We start from the raw sequence: 23436 nt of genomic DNA, 5'->3' as shown, positions 1-23436 counted from the left end.
ATAGCTGTGTCACAGCTACCCACAGTGCACCGCTCCTGAAATCGACGCAAGACGTGGGCCATGGACGCACAAATTCGATTTAAGATTCTTGGTGTGGACGCTCTAAATCGATTTTATAAATTCGGTTTTATAAAATCAATTTAGATAACTTCGATTTACTTCTGTCGTGTAGACAAGGCCATAGTAACACCACCACCCCAAGCAGCGTAGAGCCATAGTTGATGTGAATACCGTGCTTGTATAGACACTGCATTACTTATGTCAACCCTAACTGTCCTCCAGCAGCTGTCCCACAATGCCCCTGTTCTGGTCACCATAGTGAATTGCACTGCTCAGGGGGCCACAGAGACCAGAAGCCCCCCCTCCGCTTTAAAACCCTGCAAACTTTTTAAATTCTTTTTCCCGGTTGCCTGGCATGATGAGCACATCTAGCAGCTCTCCATTGTTGAGTGCAACTGGCCAGCTGATCATGTCAGCACACGCTCCAGCCGCACTCCTGCATGAAGAAGACAGGAGATATTGGATGGATCTCCTGCACATATGGGGAGAAGAAGCTGTGCCTGCACAGCCATGAACCAGCTGTAGAAATGTCGACAAGACATCTAGGAGAAGATTGCTCAGGGGATGCAGGAGAAGGAGTATGACAGGGACCAGCAGCAGTGCCACATGAAAGCCGAGGACCTGCGTCAGGCACACTCAAAGGCCAGGGAGACCAACAGTCGATCCACTGCTGAGCCACAGATATGCCACTTTTACAAAAAGCTGCATGTCAGGGAGTCTGCAATCCTCTGCCAAAAGTTTCTGCCTTATTTCTTCCTCCACAGTAGGAAGCTTTCCCATGTCACTCAGCAGTTACTTCAGCAGGCACCATTGCAGTACACAGATGATCAGCATATGGGCATGGGCAGCAGATGAACCTTTGCTTTGGGGAGGTTCTGCCGAAGGCCCCCCCCACACACACTGGAGCCCTGAACCCCTCCCCAAAAGGAAAAGCCCTGAGGGCCCCCACCTGACTGGAGGAACCTGGGCCTGCTGGCCCCAATGCTGAGCCACTGCCCCACCCCCGAGCTCCAGGCCAGCCCCAGTGCCAGTCCGAGACATCAGGCCAGCCCCAGTGGTGCCAGAGTCGGACCGGCCGCAGCGCTGGGCCGAGCTGGCAGCCTCCCTGAGCGCCAGCTCCTCCCACCGCCAAGCCGCCAGCCCCAGCGTCTGGCTGAGCCTCCTCAGTCAACTGACCGCTGGCTTTCTGCATCGCTCCTCACTCCCCCGTCAAGGAAGAGGGATGCGGCGAGCAGTGGGGACCTTCGTGGGGGGTGGAGTGGAGGAGGCGGTGGGGGTCTTGGGGTACGGGCAGGGCCACCTCAGCCCAGTTGTCTGGCAGCGGGTCAGCGGCAGCACCTTGGCCTGTTATACCCGCTGCCCACACATATGGGTCTGGGCAGCTCAGGATGCCAACAGCAGCTGCGCTCTCTCGGCCTCTGTTACCCTCAGAAGTGAGACGTCAGCTAAAATCCCCACTTCCTGAGGAAAAGGGTGCCACAATTCAGTCCCATTGCCCTGTACTATTAGAATCATGCAACTGAGAAATTCCCTCTTCATTTCCCCAAGCCCTGAAAGGCCCCACTCACCATGGCAGGTGCTGTGGCACCAAGCACAAGCAATCCCAAGCAGAAGTAAGACTGTAGTGCTGTTGTGCTGGTTGGTGTACAGCTTCATGAGTCAGGGGAGCAAGGGATAGGCTGGGTCCCCCAGGATTACTATTAGCATTTCCATGAGAGAAAGTAATAAACACTTACCGATACGGGGGCCTGACTCCAGATCCCCAGAAGGGGCTGGGCCTTGGGCCTTCATGCTGTCTGGCTCATGCCACCTGGGGCTCCAACAGCGATTTAAAGGCCCGGATCTCTGGCCACTGCTGCTACTGTGGCAGCGGTGTCCAGGACCCCTGGGCACTTTTAAATCGCCAGCCCAGGGGCAGCTGCCCCTTTTGCCCCCCCTCCACCTTCCCTCAGTGACCCAGGAGGGTGGGAAAAACAGGCAACAACGTTAAAATACTGCCACAGTGCTTTAAGTCGTTGCCCCTTCTGCACCCTCTCTGCCCCATCAGTGGCCCTGATGGTAGGGTCCCTACCAGCAGGGCCGCTGACAGGAGGAGCAAAAGGGGCAGTGACGGTAAAGCGTTGCTGTGGCAGCGCTTTAACATCGGCTGCATACGGGCCAGTACCAACTTCTTAGCAGTACGCCGTACCAATCTACTTTCACCCCTGGCATTTCCACATCCCCAATGGTAATGTGCCAATTGGGAAAGAAATTCCTTGCTTGTACCCATCATGCATTGCCAAAACTACCCAAAAGACAGTGCACTGGGGACAGCTGCAAGTTGCACAGTGGGATGCCTACATATGGTGCACCACACTCTGCATCAATCCAAGTACTCCTGGTGACAACACACACCATCAACAGAAGGAGCCAAGTACACATGCGCACTAGTAACATGCTAATTGCGGTGGCTGCATGCTGATGTAACTTGAGTTGACATAAGTTTGTAGTGCAGACGCCTATGAAATGAATGACTGTATCACTTCTCCCTACTCCCTAACAGGATTTTGAAATCAAATCAACTAGGGTTCTAAGAAAACTTTATCTATTCATCTTAAACAACACGAGGGGTGGTCTACACTGAAAAGTTACATCAGCATAAAAATCCACACCCTTTAGAGACAGAGCTAAGCCAACATAACACTGATGTAGACAGTGCTAGGTTAACAGAAGAATTCTTCTGTTGATCTACCTACCACCTCTTCAGGGTGGTAAATTACCTAGAGATGAGAGAACCCCACCTGTCAGTGTAGGTAGTGTCTGCAATGAAGCACTACATCAGTGCAGTTGTAGCGTTTTAAGTGTAGACATAGCCAAGGTTTGATTGGGCAAAATTACACACACCCACAAGTGAAGAATAATTAAGCTGGTTTAAATCAAGGGTGTGGACCTGATCTTGCATTCCATGCTCACCCAATTGATTTAAATGGGTGTTTTAGATGCATGAAGGTTACAAGAGTCAGTCCCTACCTAAGAATCTAGACTAAGGAATCAGGTTTTTACATATGATAACTAAAGAGAAGTTATCAAAAAATGGCTGAAAAATAAAATTATTTCTTGAGGTTTGTGTTTTGGCTGAACATTTAATTAGACTTGCAGAAGAAATAGTCAGCTTAGACACAAGGTCCTTATTGTAAGAAGGGATGGTGTTACCGTAAACTTGTTAAGGTCTTTGTTTTTAAAGTAAAAATGTACTCTTGGCTGGAATTTATTGTAACTGGAGTCTTGCAGGAAAAATAATTTCTGTAGGCTCATTTGCTCCCTTCTGCTGCATATTGAGAGGGGATGGGAAAAAAATCAGAGCGCATGTAGAAAATGGGTAGGAGCACTATACAGAGGGCAAAAGCCTGAAGTGTTTGTCCCCACCACAAGGGCTGACTTTCAGCTTTCTCTGGGGTTGCTCCACCCCCTCTCCACCTCACGGCCCCACCTCACTCCACCCCTTCCCCCAAGGCCCCACACTTGCTCTGCCTCTTCCTGTCCCTGCTCCACCCCCTCCCCCAAGGCTCTATCCCCACCCTGCCTCTTCTCCACCCCCACACTGCCCCCTCCCCTGAGCACCCTGCCTTCGCTCCACCTCTTCCCACCCCCGCTCCTCCCTCTACGTCCCAGTGCTTCCTGCCCACTGCTGAACAGCTGATCTGTGGTGGACAGGAGGCACTAGGAGGGAGGGGGAGAGCTAATTGGCAGAGCCCACCAAACAGCTGTTTGGCAGGTAGCTGCTGAGCACTCACTATTATTTTTCTGTGGGTGCTCCGCAAAGTTGGCACCTGTGGTCCCCACTACCACATAGATACTTTCAACCTCTCAGCACCGACTCCAGCTTTTTTGCTGCCCCAAGCAGTGAAGTGGGAAAAAAGATAAACCCGCAATCGGCGGCACTTTGGCGGCGGGTCCTTCCCTCTGAGAGGGACTGAGGGACCCACTGCCAAATTGCCGCCGAAGACCTCGATGTGCCGCCCCTTTCCATGGGCTGCCCCAAGAACCTGCTTCCTTCACTGGTGCCTGGAGCCGGCCCTGCAACCTCTGTTCCACCACAACACAAGAGCTCAGCTGCACCTGACTGCTCACCAGAGAGGGAGGAGAAGTCAGGAAACAGCTGTTCTACTTGACACATTTCCCTTGAAAACAGGCATGTTTTTGCTCTGGGCATCAGAAACTTCCCTTTTTTGGCTTTGCTACACCCTCAAGGGGATCTGCATGCCCAGGCGGCCAGCTAGTGGGAGGAGGGTAGATGTGGGGGTGGGGATCGGTGCAGATTGCTGCAGGGTTTTCCCCTGCTAATGCAATGATCCCCAACCACACCCACTCCCCGATCTGCAGAGTCGCTGTGGCAGAATAAAAGCCACACAGCTGTTTTAGCAGGTCCTCCTTCCTGCACCATTTTACCTGCACAAGGGAGGCCATACACATTCTGTATAAAGGCAGCATAGCGAGTATTTGTTAAAGTTAGAGGGGGGACTATATCACAGGGAGTGCTGATGAACCTACAAGGCTCTTTTTAAAAACACACTATTTAAGATCACATGAAGGGGTAAAATGCACCCCTATTTGCCAAAGGCCTAATGCACCTCCTGAATGCCACTTAAGGTCTCAAAACAGTCTCTGAAGGACTCACGAGGTGCATAGATCTTGTGCTGGCCCTTCTCCATAGGGGTGAATTTCCTCCTTGCAAAATAAAGTGCATGTCTGAAACGGTTTAAAACAAGGCACTGCACTCTGTGCTCCATTGTGGAGCTTTAGCTTCTAACAATGACTTAAGGGAAACTAGGAATCTCAAATGGGGTGTGTGGGGCAGATCAGGGAAGGCAAAACATTTTCCACAAGTGTGAAAGATACCAAGCTGCACAGGGTCTGTCCAGGCCTCCCACACTCTCATTTCCCTTTGTGGGACATGGGGGAACAGGTGGTGCCTCTGTACTCCTTACGTGCATGCCACAAAAGCAGGCACCAGTGCTGAATAGGTGGTTCAGAGTCAACCATTTCGGGTAGGCATGCCATTAACAGCTGAAACTGGAGTAATGCCACAGTGTAGCTAAGACCTCCAAGCTTAGTTCCACTTTGATCCAGTCCCTCCAAGAAAAATAAGAGGATCCAAGTTTAGCTCTGGAGATAACTCCTCAGCTGGAACAACTTTATTTGACAATGTTGCCATCTCTCACAATACTTGATGTTTTACTGAAGCAACTTTCTAGCCTCATGGTTGTGAAAATGAGATTGAAAATCTGACCTGAGTGCACTATAAAGGCTCAAAACCCAGAAGTCAAATACACTCTTCTTCTACGCCCCCCCACTCCCGGATTTTTTTTTATTTTATTTTTTTTAAATCTCATGATAAAGCCATTCTCTGGATTTTTAAACATTTGGGTTTGGCAGTAGTGGCGACTTCTAAGCAGAGATCATTTAGCAGAGGTCAAACAGTTTTCTAGTCCTTGATATAAAACTTGCTTGGATTCTAAATTCAGATTTGCTGTGCACACTATTTAGAACAGAACATCTATCTTTGTCAAGATTGCCCAGCCATCAAATAAACCTACTTTGATGTCTCACGCAGCAGCTCTTACCTTAAATTCCAGCAATTTTAAAAAAAATCTTCACTGCAACTGCACATTTAAAAGAACAAACCCATCCTGTTGTGAACAAATCAGTGCGTGCACAGACAGTCTACATCTCTCACTGAATGGGCAGTGGAGTGGAGGATTTGCTTTTTAAGTTTAGCACTTCACCAAAAATCAGTTTTTAAAAATTGATTATTGTAATCCTTGAGGTAAGAGACTTGGGATAACTATTAAGGTGGATGAATTATGAAGAACAACATCCTGTCATTGTCCCCTTAAACATTCAAGTTCTGAGGCCAACTCTACACTACATACCTACAATCAGTATAATGAGGTCAGTCTGGGGTGTGAAAAATCCACACCCTGGGTTACATAGTTGTATCAACCTAAATCCCACGTAGACAGCACTATGTCGGTGGGAGGTCTTCTCCCATCAACGTAGCTCCCGCCTCTCAGGGAGGTGGATTAACTATGCGGATGGAAGCCTTGTCACTTAAGCACTACAGCTGCATGGATGTAGCATTTTAAGTGTAGACCTGCCTTCAGTGTCATTTCAGATACATCCCCATATCAGTGTCATCTTTTAGGCCCCGATCCTGCCAAACCTAATCAATTGACTTAAGTGTATGTACAGTTATATATGTCCTTAATGGTTAATAGAAGCAGGTCAGTAAATTAGATATGTTTCATACTTTCCTCAGTTGTGTGATATTGTCTGGCCTAACTTACCATTGTGAATTTATTTGAAATGGTACATATAATGCTAAAATAAGAAATACACATAAGTTAATACTGTGAAATTTCATGACTAGCTTTGCTAAAGTCTGCTTTCAAAGTTGCTTAAGATAGTGAAAAAATTTAGGATCAGAGAATTTACTAGTGCTAGTAATATTTGGTTTTCTTTTTTATATTTTTCATTAAAGCCCCAGTTCCTGGAATCATTATCTGAGAGTCTCAGGTGGGTTTTGTTTGTTTGCTTGTTTGTTTTAAAGAAGGTTTCTAGCACTCATGGTTGTGGAGGAAAGCTGAAAATATGTCTCCTACAGGTTCAGTAAAAAGTTTGGCTTAAAAAAAAAATCACAAGATTAAAAAAAAAAATGTATATATTCTCAATTTTGGGGAGCCTGACTCATTTTGAATGCTTCAGGTTGGCAATACTGTAGATGGCACATGAGTGGACCCAAACACTAAAAATGGCAGAAGATGTTACACACAAAAAAGGAAAAAAAGAGTACAGCTTTAAAACACAACCTGCAGTTTTTATATTTTTATGTTCAAGAATTTGTCAGAGTAGCTAATGCCGAATCTTGCATGTATAAAATGTTCGGATAAACATATTCTCAAACAGGAGTTCCAGTAACCATGCAAAATAATGCTTTCAAGTCACTATAATGCGGCACTAGTCAAACAAGCAACCACCTGCAACCAAGATCACTTGACTACTAATTTATATGAACAACCTGTCTCTGCATTAGCTTGTCCTCCATGACTCCCTCCCTCCACCCTCATTTGTTTATTCACTTGTGGCAGTATTGCCAACTCCAAACAGAGTTTAAAAAAAAGAAAAAGATAAAGAAAAGTCTTTTTGGCCATAGGATTGGGTTCTTTTATTTGCCTTCTGCTCTAAGCCTTCAGGGTGATCCCAGGTCATATTTTCAAGATTTGTCTGCAATTGTGAGAGCTAGAATTTTTTTATTTTTTTTTTATTTTTTTTTTTTTTTAAAGGAAAGGTGAGAGTCATGAAATCAGTTGATTCTAGCAGCTGCAGCTTCAAGAAAAAAACACCAGCTATAACGAAACCTGCAATAAAACTCCTGGGAGTTGGCCATACTCTTGTTGCATATTATCTAAAAATCTGAGCTCCTGGGGGCAGGCACTATCTGTGTGTGTGTTTGTGTAGTGCTAGGCCAGTGGCTGGCACACTAGAATTACAATACATATTCTGAATGTAGTAATTTTAGCAACAAATGAGAAGGTCACTGCTAATATGCTCCCAGTTACCACATGAATGTTGGAAATATTAAACTGTACTACTGTCTGGTTTTCTGCCCATCTAAGCAAATTGTTCCTTAACCATACATTGTAAACAAGAGAGCAGGCTAAAAAGGCTACCAGTATTCAGCCAAAAATCAGCACTCAAGCAGAAAAAGTGTTGCAGAAGATAAAGGTAGTTTTCTAATGTTGTCTAGATTTCTTTAACTCCCAGAGTAAATCCCCTTTTAAAATACAACCTGAATGCAGCACGCTAATCTGCTTCTTCATTCCTGCTGGCATCTTGCTGTCTCAAGTTCTCCCTCTCTTTTTCTTCCAAATGTACTTTCCCTAGCTAGCTCCCTCCCACACACACACTCCCTCACACACAACCAGTTTGACCAGGCAGTACAGTCACCTCAAGTCACACATCTTACATCTCTCCAGCTTAACAGGCCTTACTTACTCTGGAACTGTTTAGCAGTTATTGCTCCTACAGTTCTGGTTGCAAAGGTTCTAGTCTATAAAGAATTTGAAAATAAAGATACTGACCAGTGTGCACACGCTGAATATCCTCTCCCTTAGACCAAACACTAGGAAAATTCACTCCCTCCTCGCCTCTGAAGTGCAAAGGGGAAAAATTATGTACCACATTTTTAGGTAATTTTTCAAGACCAATCCACCCCTGGAATACTTTGTAACACTGAAACAAACATGCAGAATTAAGGACTCACCTTCCTCCTAACATGTTATATAATTCATGGACAGTCCCTTACAGCAACTCACTCCATTCAGGAACCTTGCTACAGCATGGTTCCATTTTAGAGTGCAAATGGGCCCCTAACTATGTTCTGACAATAGTTCTGACTTGTGCAACGCTGTGGCATGATTCAGGAATAGAACGGAGAGGTCTTGTTTATATTACAAAATGGAAGCGTGTTACCACCAGCCAGGGGACAATCTTGTATATTGGCTCTGCTTCAGAAGTCTGTAGTATTCAAGATACAGTATAGGACATCCACAGAGAACAGAAAAGGGGGTGGGATCAGGAGCCAGGTAACGATGAGTATGGCTCATGCAAGAGCTGTATCAACTACAGCTAAAAACCTAGCATCACCTAGCACCTAAACAGCTGTAACTTGGGTACATCGGTCCCCATACCTTCATCTGTGGCATTTAAATAGGGGCAGAGATTTTCTGAGCACCTAACGAGCAGCTTTTGTCCTTGTCTTCATATGCAGACATATAAAGTACCAGTGCAGGATTCAGGAACTTGCTGAAAAATACCTAGGCCAAGATCCTCTGTTACTGTGGTACCTGAGCTAGGGTTGCCCGGCATCTAGTTTTCGACCAGAACACCCGGGGCACTAAAGCAGGCTCCCTGGCACCCAGAAGCAGCCGCCAGGTCCTTGCAGTTCCTAGGTGCATGGTGACTTGAAGACCTCTAACTTGGCTAAGTAATTTTTAAACTTCTTCTTTCCCTATTTTAACATCTGATTCTACCTCATTTTCATTGGCATTCGCTCTATTAGACGCCCAATCACTGTTAAACTTTTTGGTGAAAACTGAAACAAAAAAAAAGTAATTTCCACATTTTCTGTTAGTGTTTTTCTCCTCTCATTGAATAATGGGCCTATCCTGTCCATCTTCCTCTTGTTTCTAATGTATTTGTAGAATGTTTTCTTGTTACCTTTTATGTCTCTTGCTAGTTTGATCTCATTTTGTCCCTGCATACTTGAAGCATTTCTTTATATTCATCTTTTGTAATTTGATCAGGTTTCCACTTTTTGTAGGACTCCGAGTTTCAGATCATTGAAGATCTCTTAGTTAAGCCAGAGCGATTTTACAATACATATATAGATTTTAAGTTAGTACAAGTAATGAACCATTAAACTCAGAAATGGTTACAAGAAAAATAAAGATTAAATATTTTCTTAATTAGACTTAGTTCAAGATAGAGTCCCTCACCACATGTTTTCAGTACATTACTGACCAAACCCTCAGGCCACGATCTATTCCCAAAGTCCATATGCTTTTTTTTTTTTTTTTGGGGGGGGGGGGGCTGTTTTCTTAGTTAAAAAAAAAAAAAGATGGATAGGGAGAGAGAACTTCTGGTGGTTTTGGCCCTCACTTTTATAGTTCAGTCACCCTTTGAAATGCAGTTTCCTGAGAGTTACCCCTAGATAAAGTTCTTTCCAGGTGAGAGAGCAAGGCGACACGGAGGTTGGTGAGGGAGAGGTTTTATGCTGTTTGCCAAGATACTGATCTGTTTGTTCCTCCCCCGTTTTCTTACCAAAGAATGGCCACTTGATAGGTGGTAGACCATCAGTGTTGATGACACCTGGCTAGAGGCATCAACTTGGCTTTTGTCTTTGAGAAACAGGTTTCCACAATCTCCAGCTGTGTCTAGTAAACATACTTCAGTCATGATTTCAGCTTATGTTCATAACTCTGCACATAATGCTGCTACGTTCATTTCACCATGTTACTGACCAGCAAATTATGAGTTTTCAAACAATACCTTATAAGGCATATTTTGTCCAGTGATCGTCACAATAGTGTATAAGGTGCAAGTACAGGGATGCATTCCATCACACAATCATTTTATGCTCTCTTTCTGCCTGCTTCATACATATTTGCTTAGACATCTGCTCCTACATTTCTGCAGAAGGGTAGCAGGTGCCCCTTTGGGCCTATCACAGTTAAAGTTATAGTCTGTGTTGCAAGACTGATTCCCAGCAGTCAGTCAGTTTGCTTTTTAGTCTGAAGCATCAACTTCATACTTGCATGCAGCTCATCTTCCCTGGAAATTAGATGAAGAGAGCATGAAAATAAACAGGGAAGTGTAAAGTAAACGGCTAATGCTGACACTGACAAGAACTGTCCATAACTTTCAATGGCAGAATCTCTTTCCAGCCTCTTATCAAAATAATTAGATTACATGAAGATATTAAATATGGATTTTCCTAAGAAACTCCCATAAACATGTCACTGATGTCTATTTCAATGTTCAATCAAGCCTATTTAGAAAAAAGATCCCAAGAGATTAGACTAGCTTCCAATATAGTACTGATGTAGTTATAATTACCTATAGAAACAACTAGTTGCAATGGTATCAGATTTTTCTCAGACTGAAAAGTTATATGAAAAAAATATTGAGTCTGAAAAAACTGAAAAGGCAATTTAGAGGTCTTAGGAAAAGAATGGGGAGAAAGTGGAGAGAAGTAGAACATGGAAACATCACTAAAGTAAACAAATAAAGAACTTAATGCCAAAGCGTTAGAGAATTTTGGGGCGTTGTTTTTAAAACAAGAAGGGTTTTTTGTTTTGTTTCTGTTTTTAAAATGCATGAATGAATATCGTGAAAGTGAAAAAAGGAAAGCCATTGATTTGAGCCAGGCATAGTCTAGGTAGGCACTGTGCAAACTCCCCCATGCAGGACTATCACCACATCTCTGCTCCTTACTTGCTAGAACACTTTACCTTCACAGAGAGCTAGAAGACGCTAGTTACTCTTCACAACAACAAACCTGTGAGGTAGATGATTGTAAGTATTACTAGCCTCACTTTACAGAAGGAGAGAGTTTAAGTGACTTTCTGAAGGCCACACAGTGAGCCCATGCCAGAGACAAGGTTAGAACTCAGGGGCTCCTGACTTCTAGCCTTGTCTTACTTGCAACAATCCTGATATTCCAGACCTGCATCTTGCGCCATCATTTCTGCCAGTTGTGCCGAACTGTGTGGTGAACTTGAATTTATGATATAAATGAGGACCTAGCGGGAGACTACTACTGTTTCTCTTGTAACCCACCCGAGGATTTTGATCACCTCAGGCACCACCACACTGCATCATTTAACCTCTTTACATTAGCAGTTTTTATTATAATACTTGATCCATGTACAGAGCCTTCCATTGCAGGGTCTCAAAGCACTTTGCAAACATCAATTAAGCCTCAATACATCTGTCAAAGTATGTATTATGCCTGTTCTACATTTGAGAAAACTGCGGTAGAGAGATCAAAGGTGCAGATTGGCCAAATTTATGGATTCCCTACTATGGGCACTTGGGCCTGGATCCACCAAGGTATTTAGGCACCTGAGTCTCAGGCTTTAATACCTATGGCCTAGTTTTGGCTCTGCTGCCATCCACAAAACTCCCACCAAACTATAGGTGCCTCAACTCACACAGTGCCTAAGTTTTCAGTCTAAGGGCATGTCTACACTACAAAATTAAGTTGACCTAACTTACATCAGCATACAGCCGCCACAATAATTACATTGCGTGTGTGTGTCTACACTTTGCTCTTTGTCAGTGGTGTGTGTCCTCATCAGGAGCACTTGTACCAATTGTACTGTTTGTGTGTGACTGCTTCTGAAAGCCAGAAACAGTCGATGTAAGCAACAGAGTGTCTACACCAGGGGTCGGCGACCTTTTAGAAGTGGTGTGTCAAGTCTTCATTTATTCACTCTAATTTAAGGTTTCAAGTGCCGGTAATGCATTTTAACATTTTTAGAAGGTGTCTTTCTATAAGTCTATAATACATAACTAAACTATTGTTGTATGTAAAGTAAATAAGGTTTTAAAAATGTTTAAGAAGCTTCAATTAAATTAAAATGCAGAGCCCCTCAGAGCAGTGGCCAGGACCTGGGCAGTGTGAGTGCCACTGAAAATTAGCTCACGAGCCATATGTTGCCAACCCCGATCTACACGGACACTAAGTTGACCTAACTAACATTGACTCTATGCATGATCACAGGTGAGTACGCTAATCACTGGGCTAAGAGTGATAAAATGGGTGGCAATACCTACTGCTGCCACCACCACTGCTATTTTCTGTGGTGTCTGGCAGATGCTGAACTAATTCTCACAAAAAAACTGCTAAGGTCTCTAAGGGATCTAACTTCAGACAGTGGGTTTCCATTCATGAGTCACTAGCAGAGATAGGCACCTCCCTGAAGCCTGAATTTAGGGTCCTGGGGAGGGCAGGGAAGAGGGCATGCAAAAAAGTAGTTTGGCCTAAGCCCCGTGTTTGAGAGGGGCCCCAAACTGAGTAGCATTGCAACCTGATGTACAGGGTTGTAGTGCCACTCAAGTTTGGCCCAGTCACTCCCCCCCCAGCACATATCCCTGTGGCCAGCATCTCCCTTCAATACCAGATTTACGATGGCCCCTCTTCCCTCCAAGACTCTGACTGTTGCTTGGCCCCTGCTTGCTCTTCACCCCCTCCCTCTTGTGTGAGTAGCAGGCTGTGCCTGGGGGGTGGGGGTGGGGAGGGGCTGAGAAAGAGGCCGAGTTGGAACCTGGCCTCAGGGAAAGGGCCTTGGGGCAAAGCACAGGTGGAACAGAGGCAGGGTCATAGTCCAGGTGCTGGGGCCCACAAAAGATTAATCCAACCCTGTCCTCCTCTGGCTAGCTTGAGCAGTTTACCACCCAGTGTGGTGACTGTCATTGATCTCATTCTAAGGTGCCTTTCTCTCCCCGTTCACTCATAGGGAGCCTAGGTGCCTAACCAGGCTTTGTGGATTACAGTATACTCCTGCAAATTTCTAGGCATCTAAAAGTTAGGCTTTACCACTCAGCATTGCAATGCTGAAGTCCTTTTGTGGTGCTGAGCCTTAAGGGACAAAGACCCATACTCTTGTTATCTCTTCATTTTGTTAAAGTGATACATCTTGAGTTTTATGATTAAATAGTACAGGGCTTCAAAAATCCTTTAAATCTCCTATTTTGAAATGCATCTGTTTCATTTCGTGAATATTGACATTTTTGTTTGAGGTTGGGGCAGGACATTTAGCAGGAAATACCAGCTGACACAAGTACTTTAAACATCGCTGCAATAGATTTAACTTACCCTACTTAATTTAACTACAACAAAAACTGGAATTGAAACTTGAACTGTCATTATCATGAGCTCTTAGAACATGGTAGCACTGACATCATCAGTCCTTTCCCCTAAGAAAAGTACACTTTAAACCATGCATAAAATTAAGCATGTGAGGCAAATCAATAGGACTGCACCTGTGTAAGTGCAGGCCTTAGTCTGAATTTAGTCACATTGTTGACCTTCGTCTTTATTGATAACATGTTTCTTTATAACCTGAACAGGAAAAGGGAAGATAGTGATATTTAAGTTTATACTGCATTTTTCAGTACCACTCAGACGTTGCTGAGTACCCCAATTAGCTTAATCAAGCTGATTTTCTCCAATAACGAATTCAGTATTAATATTAAGAGAAAAAGTCACTGTTTTTCCCTGGCAAGAGCTTGGCAGCTCATAAATAAAGCATGAGAAAAACAAAGGGAGTAAAACTGTGCTAGTCCCCAAAGCACCTTAAGGTTCATTTACTTGTCAGAAGGATTTTCTCGGTGAAGGAATCTGCTTGCTCATGTGAAACAAGAAGTGAGGCAATTTACATGTGCATCATTCATTCTTTCCTATGTAATTTTTCCATTGGGCTATAATTTACTATGTCACAAGGCTTGAGAAGGTCAACAGCCGCATACTGAGTAGGTTCTGATTACATCAGTAACTGTGAACAAGTCTTTAACAATTCTTGGTTCTTCACTACTAGAAAGAAAAAGACATGGTAGATAAACTGTTGGAATCAAAGTGATGTTTGTCACTTAACATAGGGGAAGGCCTGGGTGCTGTGTGATTCTAAAACCAGGTCTACACTACAATCTTATATCAGTATAACTACGTCGCTCGGGAGTGTGAAAAACCCACACCCTAGAGCAACCAGTTACACCAACCTAATCCCTGGTGTAGACAATGCTATATTGAGGGGAGAGCTTTTCCTGTCTACATAGCTACTGCCTCTTGAGGAAGTGGATTTCTACTCTGACAGAAGCTCTCCCATTGGCAGAGTAGCATCTTCACTGAAGCACTACAGTGGCATAGCTGCACTGGTGCAACTGCGTTGCTGCAGCTTTTTAAGCGTAGACCTGCCCTAAGAAACTTGATACTGCTGCGTGAAGAACCATTCAACTTGAAGGTAACATTAAAGGAATGTTTCATGCTTCCAGCTACATATACAAAAATATCATTCCGGTATTTCTGCTTAACCAGTTAAACCACCTTTCTGGTTCCATCCAGAAGAGAAAAAAATATTACAAATGCCACATGGATTGTTCCCATTTAGTTTGTTGGCTATTAGTGAGAAATACAATTTTCAATAGAAGCTAATGATTGCAGATGCCTGCCACTGCCATCCCTCCCCACCCCTCTTCTTCTATAATCCACTTACAAGTTGATCCTACAAGGTGCTGGCAACCTATGAGGACTCCAACTCCCACTGAAGCTAATAGGAGAGAAAAGGATCAGGATTCAGGGCACCGGGCCCTTAAGAGTGCAAAAAGATTTTAGTAGTTTAGGAGGAGTATTTATAGACAACTTGTTTTGACCCCAATTTCCTTACAGTGAGAAGTGGGAATTTATCTAGGAAACCAAGTTCTGGCCTCCATTACCCCCATGCAATTCCATTGCTTTTCAAGTACAACTGAGGACAGAACTAAAATGCTTAGGTTAAAGTCCGTGTTGTATGCCCTGCTGTTCCACACAGTTCAAGCTGTAAACCATTTAAAATATGCACTGGCTCATGTAGCTTCTCCTTTTGGCTTGTCATTAGGCATTCATCTGTCAAAGTACAATATCTGTTTATCACCAAAACAAAAGGAAGACAAATTACACTTACAGATTTACTGTATGAAAACCAAGGAGCAATAACCATTGTCTTCCGTTTTTCCTACCAGTCACAAAGCAGTTTTATCTGACCATGCAAGATCAAGTTTCTGGAGAAATTTGAACAAAGCATCCCAGTGACCATCAGTTTCAATCTCCACTCCAGCAAAGAGCCATGCAGACAGCTGCTAATGCCCCAGAATTGTCCCAGTGAAGTCACTGGGACTCCAGGTAGACATAAGTGTCTGGCTACATAGGTCCTTTGTGGGACTGAGGCCCTATGACTGCAACTTCAGTTTGCAGAGGTTGTGTACTATGAAAGGCACCAGACACTCTCTTCAAATTTTAATGTAATGGACTAGTGCAATGAAATCATCATCACTGGAGAATCTCACTGTTATGGTCTATCCCAGCTTCTGGAAGAAACTTACGGAAGGACTTCCTTGTGTGTATGGGTGGATTTTTCTTTATGAAGCATTTTACAGGCAGAAGTGACATCAGTGATTTGACAAGAGATTAAAAGGTACATGGATTCATACAGCTACGCATATAGCGTAGATATTTCTATAGTTTCCTGAAAGATAGCTGGCATTTGTACAGACTTGTTTTCATTACAAAACAGGAAGGCTGATTGGTATTGTGGCCAGCTGCTGACTGTGTGTGGTTAAGTGATTTAAGTGTCGTTAGCTTCAGTTTTGTTGAGTTTGTGGGCAATTAAATGGGACCCTGTTTTTATACTATATAGTATAAACCCAACAGCAGTGAATACACAAGCTTTCCTCAAACATAACAGATACCATGATGGACATACACAGAATAAGAACTCAATTATAAGGGAAGTACCCACATAAGTCTGAAGGAATCCTACCTGAAGGCAAGCATTAAGTGAACATTTCCTGGGAAGCAAAAGTATTGCCAAACCTGTAGTGGCCCTGCCAGCTCACAGGTGGCTGGTACACTTTGTATTTGGGAATCCCGCTACGGAGTTGTTTGTGGGTGTGGGAGTAAAGAATGGATCCAATGAGAGTGGAGTCTAACTGTAATTAAAGAGACTTACCTATTTTTCCCAGCCTATGGTCTTTTTCCTTGCTCGGCTTCTCAGGTTTTTAACCCTTGCCTATTTTTCCCAGTGTAAATATGGAACGCTTTCAGCATTCTTAAGATTGAAAATAACAAATGTACTAAACATGAGCACAATTCTTATTCTTAGTTATTCCTATTTGTAGGAATTACAGTCAGAAATAAATACTGCTCAGCTGGAACTCGGAAAGAAAGAGAACAGCACCAAGTTTTTCAGTGCAGAAAATCAAGCCATGCATAAACGTCTGCAAACTCTATCAGGTAGTAAAAGATGATTCCCATGTGTGGTACTTCTCCAACAGCTCATGTTAGAGAAAAATACATACCTATCCTGAACAAATATGTATATGAGTGAGTGTTAAATAAAATAAAATAGTAAAATAGGATGAAGCAGAAATACCAAGGGGTTATTTTGGAATATTTGAAAGTAGTCTGTCATAGAAAAAGCTTACACAGAAACCAAAATTATGCTAAAGATGCTGTACAGAAGGAAAAAGGCAAGACATCTAATCAAACACATGACAGCTACTGAGCGTAACAAACAATATTGCCTTGGCAATATCAGGAGAACTATCTGTTGCTGATAACAGGTGCAGTTGAACTGGTGTGGAACACGTAACCACGGATATAGACAATTAACCCAAGATTAGCACCATTTTCAAACACCATAATTAAAAGCAGCAGCTATTTCCATTTCATCATGCTGATTACTTTTATTTAGTAACTGGAAGTTTTAAGTACAGTTAAACTGTGTTGAGCACCAGCTGAGATCGACCCTTTGCTGACAATGGGTATGTGTTCTTAGTGCTGACAAGCCCTTTGGGGAAAGGGGTGAAGGATAAGGAACGGAATCTCATGGTTACTTGGTTTTGGCACATGCATAGCTTGCTGCTTCCATATAAATTCTTTACCAGTCTGATTAAGTTAGCTCTCTTCTTTTAGGTAACAGGGAAGACGTTTTTTAGAAGGGACTTGAATAAGAAGAGTGGTAGTTTGAGAGTTCATTCCATGTATAAGAAATAATTCATTACAATTGATTACAGTCTTAAGAGTGACTTTAAAAAAATAATGGTGTTGGTAGTTAATTATTTAACAGTCTACAATGGTGGTTCTCAAACTTTTGTACACATAGTGAGTCTTTAAGTGCAACCCCCCCTTATAAACTAAAAACACTTTAAAATATATTTAACACTATTATAAATGCTGGAGGCAAGGCAGGATTTAGGGTGGGGGCTGACGCTCATGACCCCCCATATAATAACCTCGTGACTATCCCTAAGGGGTCCTGATCCCCAGTTTGAGAACCCCTGGTCTATAGTATGTCAAAGTAAAACAGGCCGATTCTAGATCAAAAGATTAGGGAATCTTAGTTTTTAAACCGCTAGTCATTTGAGCATCCTACTAAGCAGTTTCAGAAGTCAGTGTGAAGACTAAAAGGATACTGATTTTAGTTTATGGAACTAGCATCTGAAAGACTGGTGATTTCATCCAGATGCAAATACTAGAGAAAAGCTACTATTAATGGAAGATGTTACAAAGCTGAAGAAACTCGCTGAGATTGTCATTCAGGACATTTCACACAAAGAAGCAGAGCTACTAGAAGTCCAGCAAGAGCAACAGAGGGCCATGAATTCCATGAAAGAAAAAGAGCATAATCGCCATCATTTGGAAAATGAAGTAAGTAATCCTAGCCAAATACCCCTTTTCATGATTAAATTTATATATCAGACTCTCAGATGTTTAGATGTTAAAAATGGGGAATATCTGTTAATTCATACAATCCACTCCTGCAGGATGGTCCCCCCGCCCCCCAACTGGCCTAGTTTGAAAGTACTTGTAGGAGGGCAGCATGCTTTCACCATTCCCTTTAGAAGGCATCCACACAGCATAAATAGATTTCATTTCTCACTATGATATTTGGGGGAAAATATTCCCAAAGTCTTAGTTGGCACCTGAAAGTGTCAAGGAACACCCCAAATTTTGACAATCAGGAGTTGAGATTATCATGAGCATCATCTCAGCAGGACTTCAAAGCCTGCTGGACAGTTCTCCAGATAATAGAGAGAGACAGACAGACAATCAGAACTTCAATATCCAAGTCTCTGTACACTAAATCCTGCTGAGCTGGTCAACAGTTTTGCATAATCAAGGATACACAGTCTGGGTCTGTCAGCTCCCTTGATTATCCACCTAGTCTTTATAGCCATGATTCAGCAAAGCCCTTAAACCACATGATTAATTTTAAGCATGCATATAAGGGATTTGAATCAGGGTCCATATGCTGAAGTCAAACTTCACAGGACAGGTCTGCTTTTGGTTAATCAGGACTCAGATCAGAGAGACTGGATTTTATTGAAGAGATCTAAAAATTAGGGTGAAGAATCTGGAATGAAATAAGGTCTCCTTTATCTAGCAATTATTTAGGAATCTTTGGATGCAAAGCGCAACCTATGAGAGCAGTGACTGTGACTAATACACAAACAAAAAGACAAAGTAAACAGAAGAAAGGAAAGTTGGGCCACGGAGACATGATAGCTAGATAAAAAGCCACATTAGAAACAGATTAGTCACTTAAATAGGTAATTAGACTAAATTAGGGTTAATTCATATTGGAGTTTTAAATAGTCGTTAGGTTTAAGTGTTAAATCACATTAACATAAGCGAGACAGCTCACAGCTTTTATGCTGCGTGTTTGCAGACTGCTGAAGTAGTTCATGTTGTGGAAGATTTGTAAAAAAAATTTTTAATGTTTAAATTTTGAAGCATACATCTGCATCAGATTCCACAGCTGTAGAAAATGAGTCGCTATCTATACTCCCACACTATAGGGATCTGCCAATATAAAAAAGTCACAACATGGACTAATAATCCAGAATATTTATTGACAATTCCCTGAAAGACATCTCTCAACCCTTTGAAATTGGTTCAGTTTATTTAAAAAAAAAAAATACTACTATTCATCCTTCAAGTGAAGTCCTGGGACACTAAATAGCCATGTACACTACACCAATACTCAAATTCATAGATTTTCAAGTCAGATTCTAGTCTGACTCTTGCATAATACAGGCTATAGAATTTCACCATGGGTTTTCTATATAAACTTCTGGTTGAGCTAGAACATACCTTTTAGAAAGATATCCAACCTTGACTTATCTCTTCATGTGATGGAGAATCCACCACATCCCTCGGTAAGTTGTTCCAGTGGCTAATTACCCTCACTGTAAAAGATTGTGCCTTGTTTCTAGCCTGAATTTGAGCTTCAGCTTCCAGCCATTGGATCTTGTTATGCCTTTGTCTGCCAAATTAAACAGGTCTCTACTCTCTTCCTGCTGAATTGCAGGTCTGTCACTGACAGTCCAGAACACAAAATCCAATGGCTTGCTGTCACTTAGCTAGACTTCAGTGAATTGCTAAATGGGGAAAGTGGTCTGTTAGCTGCTGCCAACCACCAACCCTGAGGGATAGAGATGTCTGGGGGCAGAAGAACAGGAAAAACAATTAACAAAAGTCTTTGCAAAAGGATTATTCAAATTCTTATTGAAAAGATCTTTTGAACTGCAAACATTAGTATCCTGACACTTTTTTCAAACATTGCTTATCAGTTAATTGAAAGCACTTTAGAACACCTCATTTGTGGCTGTCTCATGCAAGTTGGCTGTTGGCTTCACTTTGCCACAGTTCACTTATGGATTGCTACCTGCAGTTTGGAATATCACAATAATGCATTTCATTTCATAGGATGACATAAAATGCTGTTGCTAAGGAATTATGCGAATATATGTGCCATTACATTGTTAGGTAATATTTTTGGGAAAAATTCATTGTGGCACAATTCCCCATATTACTTGGGTTTCTACTGCAAAAAGCGTTTCATATAGTTAGACAAGAGCTGAGAATTTTTTTTGAATTTTTTACCTATTATATCGAAGTTCAACAAGTTCAGATCAACATCCACTTGAACTCAGGATAATATTTAATCTATATTCAAGTGTGGGAGGAAACTAAACTATTATTTCTGACTTCTCACTACCACAGACAACACACCCCACACATACAGATGGCTCTGGTTTTTGCTTGAATACTATTCTTATACAGGGGAAGCGTGGGTCTGGGAACATACAATCCTTTTTCAGCCACAATCCCAGCAACCAGATACAAACACGAAAGGGAGATTAAAAATGAGATATATTTCACCAAATTCAGTTTTGCTGTAAATACCTGCAGCCTTACTGAAGTTCACAGATATCTACCTATATAAAGCTTATGCCAGAGAGTTAAAATTGATCCTGTCTGTCTAGAGAGCACAGAAATCTCTCAGTGCTTCTTCTCAATTTCACCCTTAGGAGATATAAAGAAGTTGGTGGTTGTAAAACAGTACTCAATTTAAATATAAGTTTGAGGAAATGCTAGATAATATGTTGCTTCTGAACACCATGTGCAATACAGAGAGACTTATTTAGGTAAACAGATTTATCAAAATTGTTGAATGAGCTTGCCCCAGCAGAGGGGGCATAGCTGAGGCTATTTCATATATCATCTTGATGCAGGATGTTATACATTTGGAGATTGTCTCTGAAGAGACCGCTTGACCCTTCATATGGTCCACATATGACACACACAAACCAGGCAAAGAACAAAATAGTTTAGACCTATCCAGATAAAAGGCTAGCCATTGCCTGACATTTAAGGTATGGAGATGCTGCTTCTCTGGAGACGAATGTAGCTTAGGAAAAAACACAGGTAAAAATACCGCCTGGTTCAAATGAAACAGAGACAATGAGATTTGGGTACCCAACACCCTTAGGCCTCTGAAAATCTCCATTGGAGGCTTCTGTAGAACAGGAGGAAGAGGAAAAATGGGAAATCTAAACTGATAAGGAGGTGATATAATGGTTCTCCAAGATGCTCAGACTTTACAACTACAACAGAGAGTTCCCGGTCAGCACACAGCAGTAGAGAATAAACATTTACAGTAGCATCAAAACCAGTCTCTACTAGGTCAAGCCCTTTCTGACCAGAGGCCCCACTTCCGTCAGGCATTCAGCACCCTATCTAGAACACTTCTAGTAGGGAATACTGTTTTTGCACTTAGTGTGATTTCCATAAGGGAATCTCAAAGTACTTTGATGAATATGAGCCTCACAATACCCTGCAAAGTAGAATAGTTAAGTATTATCTCCATTGGAGAAATGAAAATTGTCTAGCAAACCCTAGAGAAGTGATTCTCAGCCTTTACCATACCATGACCCCCATGTTAGTATAGAAAAGTGTTGTGTGACCCTTTTGCATCTAACGATTAAGAGAAAAGGATAGCTCACCATAAGACCTGTCCATGATCCGCAAAACCTGCGGCCTATAGAATGCTCACAGCTGGAGCTAATAGAACTATTCGGAGAGCCCCTTTTGCTTCCCAGAAATAGTGCCTGTGCTTTCAACATTACATTAAAACAAAAACAAAATTGGAAAAGGCAGTTTTACATGCTCACTGTGTCTAATCTTTACATTGTTGTGTTCAGCTCCACCAGCAGATTCAACACCACCAGGATATGGAAGCAAAGCTTGTGGAAAATAGATCAGAATGTGTAAGAGTGCAGGCGTTGCTCCACCAGCTAGAGGAGAAATACCTTACTAGCTCCCAATCCATGCAGCAGCATATTGCTAAAGAACTTCGGTAGGGACATCTGCAATTCTACATCAGAGCTTGTGATTTACTTATTTCAGTAGCTAATTGTTTGGAGGTGCTGAGCATCTGCAATTTCTAGTGGCAACAGGACCCTTGGTGCCAGTAAAATTGACATAATGGCACATGTGGCGAGCATGTTATATTTGGGGAAATTTTTTAATAAAAAGTGAATTTGGCATTCAAGAAAATTTTATAATACTTGTCAATAAAAAACTTTTATTTATCCAGACATAGCATCAGCCAGAACAATTTAAGCTTCCCCACACTGACTTCATAGGAGTGTGAGGAAAGTTCATTGTCTTGCTTATTCTTTACAGTGAGACTCATGGAATTGTAAATTATGATGGTTGTTTGGGCAATATGGACAAAAAGCTATATCTCTGAGGCATAAGATGGAGACTATCCATGTGTCTGCCTGACCTACTCTCAGAAGAGCTAGGCTTTCACCATGAAGAGAGTAACTGCCCGATTTATGTTTATGGGGCTGATGTTATGACCATCTCTATAGTGGGATGACTGAGGTTCGTAGACAGGGGGGAAGATAGGAAGCTCACTCTTCTCTATTGCGTCTTCATGTGTTGGATTTGTTTGGAGTAAATCAGATTAAGAATCTTGGTATCACTTGTTCTTATTCTGTTGTTCAACTCCAAGATGCTTTGGCTAGAGGATTCTGAGGGCGGTGTGCTGATATTTCAGATGGTAAATTATCTTATGGCCAGAGACATTCTATTATGTTAATTCTTGACCACCACCAGACTGGTTCAAATTGAGAAAGTAAAAAAGTTCTTTTTTTTTTTTAAACTTAATTTTGTAATCCAGTTCAGAATTGGACCCAGTATGTCTGAGAACAGCAGCACAGAGGCAGGATAGCTCAGGAATCAGTATAAATGGATTAGAGAAACAAGCTGGTCTTTTTACAAACATTACCAAAGCATCAAACCAACCCGTGACTCACAAGTTAGGACTACAATTTTATAAAACTACACACACAGAAGAAAAAAGTCTATGAACTGCAAACTGCCTATCCTTTCCCACAGAAAATGGGATCACAGCAATTTAGATCAAACTTTAAAGTCAGTAAAAATACTACAGTAAAATTGCTTCTTCTAAAATGTCATCAGCAATATTGGATTTGGGGCTAAAGTTGGAACTATTTTTATTTAGTGAAGAAGCTGAAAAACTAAGACAGCAGCTCAAAGAAAAAGAACTTTCTGCTGATGAGGATAAATATTTACGCAACAAAATGGCAGAAGATTGTGGATATCTGACAAAAGAAAATGGCTTCTTACAGTCTCAAGTTCTGGAAGCTACCAGGCAACTAGATAGAGTAAGTTTTGTTTCTTTTCTTTTTTTTTTTTTTTTT

The 23436-nt window shown here is 42.2% G+C and overlaps 1 protein-coding gene across 1 annotated transcript in view; it reads left to right on the top strand.

The window, feature by feature from the left end:
• Positions 1-23436, top strand: part of LOC116816683 (uncharacterized) — a 63338-nt gene that overhangs the window by 26301 nt on the left and 13601 nt on the right. The window contains exons 4-8 of the mRNA XM_075063087.1: positions 7747-7824; positions 16537-16651; positions 17883-18067; positions 21907-22061; positions 23238-23400. Coding sequence (XP_074919188.1) covers positions 7747-7824; positions 16537-16651; positions 17883-18067; positions 21907-22061; positions 23238-23400 — 696 coding nt within the window. The remainder of the gene's footprint in view (positions 1-7746; positions 7825-16536; positions 16652-17882; positions 18068-21906; positions 22062-23237; positions 23401-23436) is intronic.

The sequence above is a fragment of the Chelonoidis abingdonii genome, chromosome 2, assembly GCF_003597395.2.
Source record: "Chelonoidis abingdonii isolate Lonesome George chromosome 2, CheloAbing_2.0, whole genome shotgun sequence".
NCBI lineage: Eukaryota > Metazoa > Chordata > Testudines > Testudinidae > Chelonoidis > Chelonoidis abingdonii.
The sequence above is the reverse complement of the archived record's forward strand: the minus strand, read 5'-3'. Positions and strand labels throughout refer to the sequence as shown.